At 43.4% G+C, this 5520-nt stretch overlaps 1 protein-coding gene across 1 annotated transcript in view; it reads left to right on the top strand.

Moving 5' to 3' along the window:
- Positions 1-92: 92 nt before the first annotated feature.
- LOC104465291 (cystathionine beta-synthase-like) overlaps positions 93-5520 on the top strand; it is a gene marked incomplete at its 5' end in the record, with an annotated part of 10974 nt that continues 5546 nt past the window's right edge. The window contains 7 exons of the mRNA XM_010078274.1: positions 93-184; positions 1030-1155; positions 1804-1888; positions 2091-2196; positions 3021-3095; positions 3794-3928; positions 5005-5113. Of these exons, the coding sequence (XP_010076576.1) occupies positions 93-184; positions 1030-1155; positions 1804-1888; positions 2091-2196; positions 3021-3095; positions 3794-3928; positions 5005-5113 (728 nt within the window). The remainder of the gene's footprint in view (positions 185-1029; positions 1156-1803; positions 1889-2090; positions 2197-3020; positions 3096-3793; positions 3929-5004; positions 5114-5520) is intronic.

The raw sequence follows: 5520 nt of genomic DNA, 5'->3' as shown, positions 1-5520 counted from the left end.
AACCTTAATGATTCTATGATTCTAAGTGGGTTTTTAATCCATAATTCTGGGGAAGATTTCACAACTGCATTTTATCTCTTGCCTTTAAACAGGAAAATTAGACATGCTGGTAGCTACAGCTGGCACAGGAGGTACTATCACTGGCATCTCCAGAAAGCTAAAGGAAAAGTGTCCAGGTTGCAAAGTAAGTGACAAGCCTAAAGTATTTCTCTGTACCGGGGTGAACCTCAAACTGCTCCACTTGAAATGTCCCATTCCCTGCAAGCCTGCCCTGGGTCTCTATGGGAAGCTCTTAGATTCCCTGTTAGAAGGTAGTTCTGAGCAGCAAAGAGGTTTTCAGGCTGTCTGAAATCATCATACTCTGGTCTCATTGGTGACCAGAGTGTAGGTTTGGCTCAGCAGATGAAAACTGACCTGCAGATCCCTTCATGGAGTGTCTGAGAAACTTCCTTCTCAGGTGTGTACTGTAGTCTTCTGCTTCCTCTCTGACAGTACCTTTGCTAACTTGTCTGGAGCTGCTGAGGTTTTACCCAGTGAAATTTTCTCTCCACACACCAACCTGTGTGCCTGCCTGTGTGCTGGGTTACGTTTCCTCACAGAAGCTGGTACTGAGTTTCAGTCGTGAATATTTTCCTACATAAGCAGAGAATGGTAAACAAAATAAAACTTACTTGTTTATACTTGGCACTAAATGTTTTGGCTGTAATGATTCCTGATATGTGAATGAGGACATCTTGTTTCAGGGAAACCCTGTCTTCTGTTCAAACCAAACAAAATCCATGTAGAGGAAGTGGTGCACCTCACTTAGTCTCCGCAGCCTGACGAGACAGGATGGGTTGCCAGGGGGCCAGAAGCAGCAAAATGTTTTGCTGACAGGGGAGGTGAATGTTGCCAGGAAGAAATTAATAGTAGACGAGGTTGCTGCTGGGTGGCTGTGTGTGCAAACAGCTGTAATGAGGCTCATGAGTAAATAGCTGTGTTCTCAAAAGCAGTGTGTCATGGTAGCCAAAGTGGAAACTGCTTCTCCAGATTATAGGTGTTGATCCTGAAGGCTCCATCCTTGCTACACCAGAAGAACTGAACAAGACTGACAAGACAGCTTATGAAGTGGAAGGAATTGGATATGATTTTGTCCCCACAGTGCTGGATAGATCTGTAAGTCACATTTCTTGGTGTACTGCCCTTTGCCCTCTGGGATGCAGAAAAGAGGAGAAAGGTGGAGGAAAAACTTGTGGAAGTATTTCTTTGAGCTGAAAGGGGAGGGTTAGCAGAGAGAACTATTCCTGTTCTTTCCATCAGCAAAAGAAGTCCTTGGAAGGCTTTTGCACTGGCCACATTTGTTTTTCAGTGTTTTCATAGAACATGTTACTACTTCTTTTTTTTTTTTTTTTTTTTTTTTAAATTAAAAATAACCACCAAGCAACCAATCAAAAAATAAAACAAACAAACCCAAGAAAGCACCCCGACCCCTCCCGGCCAAAAGTGGAATGACTGTGTCCTGAACAGAGCCTGTGTCCCTGGGAAGCCCTCCAAGAGCGGAGGAAACCGGTGCTTTCTGTGGCTGTCTCACAACAGCCTGTTCTCACAGTGAGGTTTCAATAAGGAGTCTGTTGTGCTAATGTGATCATCTTACTTTGGCAAAAAAAAACCCCACTTGTCATTTGGAAGATGGAAACCCAGGCACATGCCTCCGTAGGGCAGCTGTTACCTCTAAGAGCATGGGTTGAATTTACATTAGTTGGGTAGCTCCCCTAGCCCTCATCATTTAAATAGATGTGTTTCTCTCTTCCTGCCCCTTCCCAGGCAGTGGACCAGTGGTACAAGAGCAATGATGAGGAGTCGTTTGCTTTAGCACGCATGCTGATCCGAGAGGAAGGACTGCTGTGTGGTAAGAAAAGATGTGGATCCTTTGGGTTTCTCTTGAGTAATATGCGAGAGGTTGAAGCCTTGTGTAGTTCGGGGAGACCTCCTTCCACTTCAGAAGCTGTCTTCCTCACCTTGGGCTCCTCTACTGTCTCTCCTCCTCTCTTTCATTCTTTCTCATTTCACTTATGGTTTGACAGTTTTGCCTCTGATCTGTGTTTTGGCAGGTGGCAGCTCAGGCAGTGCCATGTCTGTAGCTTTGAAGGCAGCCAAAGAGCTGAAGGAAGGTCAACGCTGTGTTGTTATCCTCCCTGACTCTATTAGGAACTACATGTAAGAACCTGCTTGTTTTCTCTTTGGGAAAAGGGAGAGGCAGTCCCTCAGACCTCATTACAGCAGTGGTGAGCTGAATACATATGTCTTCTAGCACCCAGTTACCAAAGCAAGGAATGTGTTTGGGGCACAACTTCTGAGGTATCTGAAAAGGGTCTGGCATGGAGCTTTCTCAAAGCTGAGCTCCTCCTTGTGTCTGACATAATATGTAACTATCCCTGGTTAGCACAGGAAAATACTTACTTTTGTTGTTTTGTTTATTGGGGACCATTGGTATTATTCAATTCCTGGAAGGGTCCCTGTAAGGCTGCCCACTCTCTCTGCTTGTGTCCACAGCAGAACACAGAACTGCTGTAGAAGCTGCCAGTGTTGGGGTGATTTTACAGGAGGAAGTACAAGTGCTTTTGAGCTGTGCTGAGACGTTGTTTCTCTTCTACTGCATTGAAACATAGCCTAAAATGTGATGTTTTCAGCTGTGTTTTGTGACTTCTGTTGCATCCAACACAATACTTAGACGACTAGAAACTGTAGACAGACCTTGCCTGAGTACAAGGTGGCACTTCTCCATTGCAGGCTGTCTCTCTATTGTATTGCAAGGGACTGATGTAGTTGAAGCTTCATTTCCTATGGGACTCCTTTTTCTTCCTATGAGCATTTCTTCTCAATTGCCTGGCTGGTAAGCGTGGATGGCAAATAGCAGTCTTTTCAATTATGCTTTAGTTGTTAGTGGTAGTGAGCTGTAAAAAGTTGCCTCTGTGTGCTATTAGGTTTGCTGTCAGGTGTTTAGCCTGTTAATGAGCTTTTTGCTTCCTGGTGCTTTCCAGGTCCAAGTTCTTGAGCGACAAATGGATGATTCAGAAGGGGTTCATGAAAGAAGAAGACCGTGTCAAAAAACCTTGGTAAGCATGTCAGATCCATTTGGATTTTCATAAGACTATTCAGTCATCTTTATAGTGGTTTCTAATTTAAAACTCATTTCAATTTGCAGTACTTCCTTTGATTTAGCTAATCTTTCATGCTATGGTGTTGATGTATAATTGCAGCTATTAATCAAATCTGCTTAAATTAGTTGATTTCCTTCTTTGGGTTGCATAGCAGCAACTTAGTGATTGATTTTTTTTTTTTTTTTTAATGAAAGGGTTTGTATCTGAAATGAAAAAGTAGTATCTAAAGGACCCTTCTGAGATCAGAGTTCTCGAGTGTAAAGCACTGCAAATCTATATAGGTGGAGGGGAATCTTCCCTGACTTGCTACCTATAATGACTGTAAATATGGCTAGCTCTTTCAGCATAAGCCCAAAATTTTCTGTGTAAGATGTACATAATGAAGCTTAGTACTCTCCACTATCTGTAATCCTAGAAAGTAGACAAAATGAGGAAAAGAGTTTTGGTCTTAAAGCCTTCTCACACTTCAGTGACTTTCTGATATTGGGGAGAGAAGTTGAAAGCCTTGAAACTTTACTGACTCTGGCTGAATCCTGACTCTTCCTTGCAGCCTTTTGTCATTCCTATAGTGTTGAAGGCCACTGTACATAAGCAACTGGTTCTGTTCTCTCCATAAGACTTGCATGGGTTTTTGGTTTTTATTTCATCTCTAGGTGGTGGAACATCAGTGTTCAGGAACTAAGCCTCTCTGCTCCCCTGACTGTGCTTCCAACTGTTACCTGTGCGAAGACTGTTGATATTCTCCGGGAGAAGGGATTCGACCAGGTACCGGTTGTTGATGAATCTGGGTATGTCCACATATATCACTGTTCATCCATATGTATAATTTCCTTCACCAGGTCCCAAGGGATGTCTTTAAATGCTTACTAGAAATATAATATCCTTCCACTCATTTTTCTTCAGTTATAGTACACAGTTCAGAAATATTACCTTAAACACACCAGTGCTGGACTTAATGTGTTGTCATGCCAGGACTGTTCTGCTCTTCACTTAATAATGTGAGAGTTAAATGATTATGAGTTCTAATTATTATTATGATACGCTTAGTGTGCATCTGCAGGGTAATTTCATTGGTTTTTATAATAGTTGTTTAATTTAACAAAGCAAAAATTTATATTTAAAACAAAAAACCCCAAACCTACCCATCTCCACCACAGCTTGCACCCAGTTTCTTCAGAGCCTTGCACTGTAGTGATCCCTATAAGCCAGCATTTCCCCAGCAAGTTGATACCTCTTAGTACACTCTAGATCTCCTGTATGACAAGGTGAATAATGAAGAGTTGCTCATTTACTCTGCAGTTACAGTGCTAACTCAAGGGATTAGTTGTTGCAGATCCTTGCAACATCCTTGTAGGGAGAAGGGGAATGAGCAAAATTGAGATGACCAGGTCTCTGGCCCTGTCACACCTTTCAGAAGGACAAATGGGGGCATAAACCAGTGAAGTCAGGCTTTTCAAAATCTCTCTCAGGTTGCAAGAAGCTCTCAAGTTGCAAGAACTAGAGATACAAAGAGCCTGATGCTTAGAAGAGCAAGGCACCCACAGCACCTGCTGACTTCCATATGAGTCTCTAGAACTTCTGAGAATTGGACATTGTCCCCTGCAGAGACACAGAATTAAAGTATATCATCAATAATGTTGATTCCTGTGTGATCTGATCTAGGTGTTCCTGCTCCAGCAGGGGGATTGGATCTTTCGAGGTCCCTTCCAATCTCTAACATTCTGTGATTCTGTGATTCTGTGATTTATACCATGAAGCAGTTGAACTGCCTTTTCCAGGCTGGCTGAGAGTGGATGATTTCATATACAGGAACACCTGGGGCTTTTGTTTTGTTTAGCCCTATCTTCTCTCCCTCCTTCCCCAGGGTGATTTTGGGCATGGTTACCCTGGGTAACATGCTTTCTTCACTGCTTGCTGGAAAAGTTCAGCCTTCTGATGAAGTCAGGAAAGTAATCTACAAGCAATTTAAACAGGTAAGCAGATACATTCTACACCTCCAAGTTCCCTGGTACAGAATGATAGAAAGGTTGGGTTGGAAAGGACCTTAAAGATCATTGAATTCCAACCCCCCTGGCATGGGCAGGGGCACCTCCCACCAGACCAGGTTGCCCAAAGCCTCATCCAGTCCTGCCCCAAACAGGGATACGTGGCATCTGTAATTTCCCTGGGCAACCTGTTCCAGTGTCTAACCACCCTCACAGTGAAAAATTTCCTCCTAATATCTAGTCTAAATCTACCTTCTTTCAGCTTATACCCGTTACCGCTTGTCCTCGCACTACACTCCCTGATAAAGAGTGCCTCCCCATCCCTCCTGTAGGCCCTCTTTAGGTACTGGAAGGCTGCCACTAGGTCTCCTCAGAGCCTGCTCTTCTCCAGGCTC

The sequence above is a fragment of the Pterocles gutturalis genome, unplaced genomic scaffold (genome assembly GCF_000699245.1).
Source record: "Pterocles gutturalis isolate BGI_N339 unplaced genomic scaffold, ASM69924v1 scaffold42128, whole genome shotgun sequence".
Taxonomy (NCBI): Eukaryota; Metazoa; Chordata; class Aves; order Pterocliformes; family Pteroclidae; genus Pterocles; species Pterocles gutturalis.
This window is presented reverse-complemented; position numbering and strand designations above follow the sequence as displayed.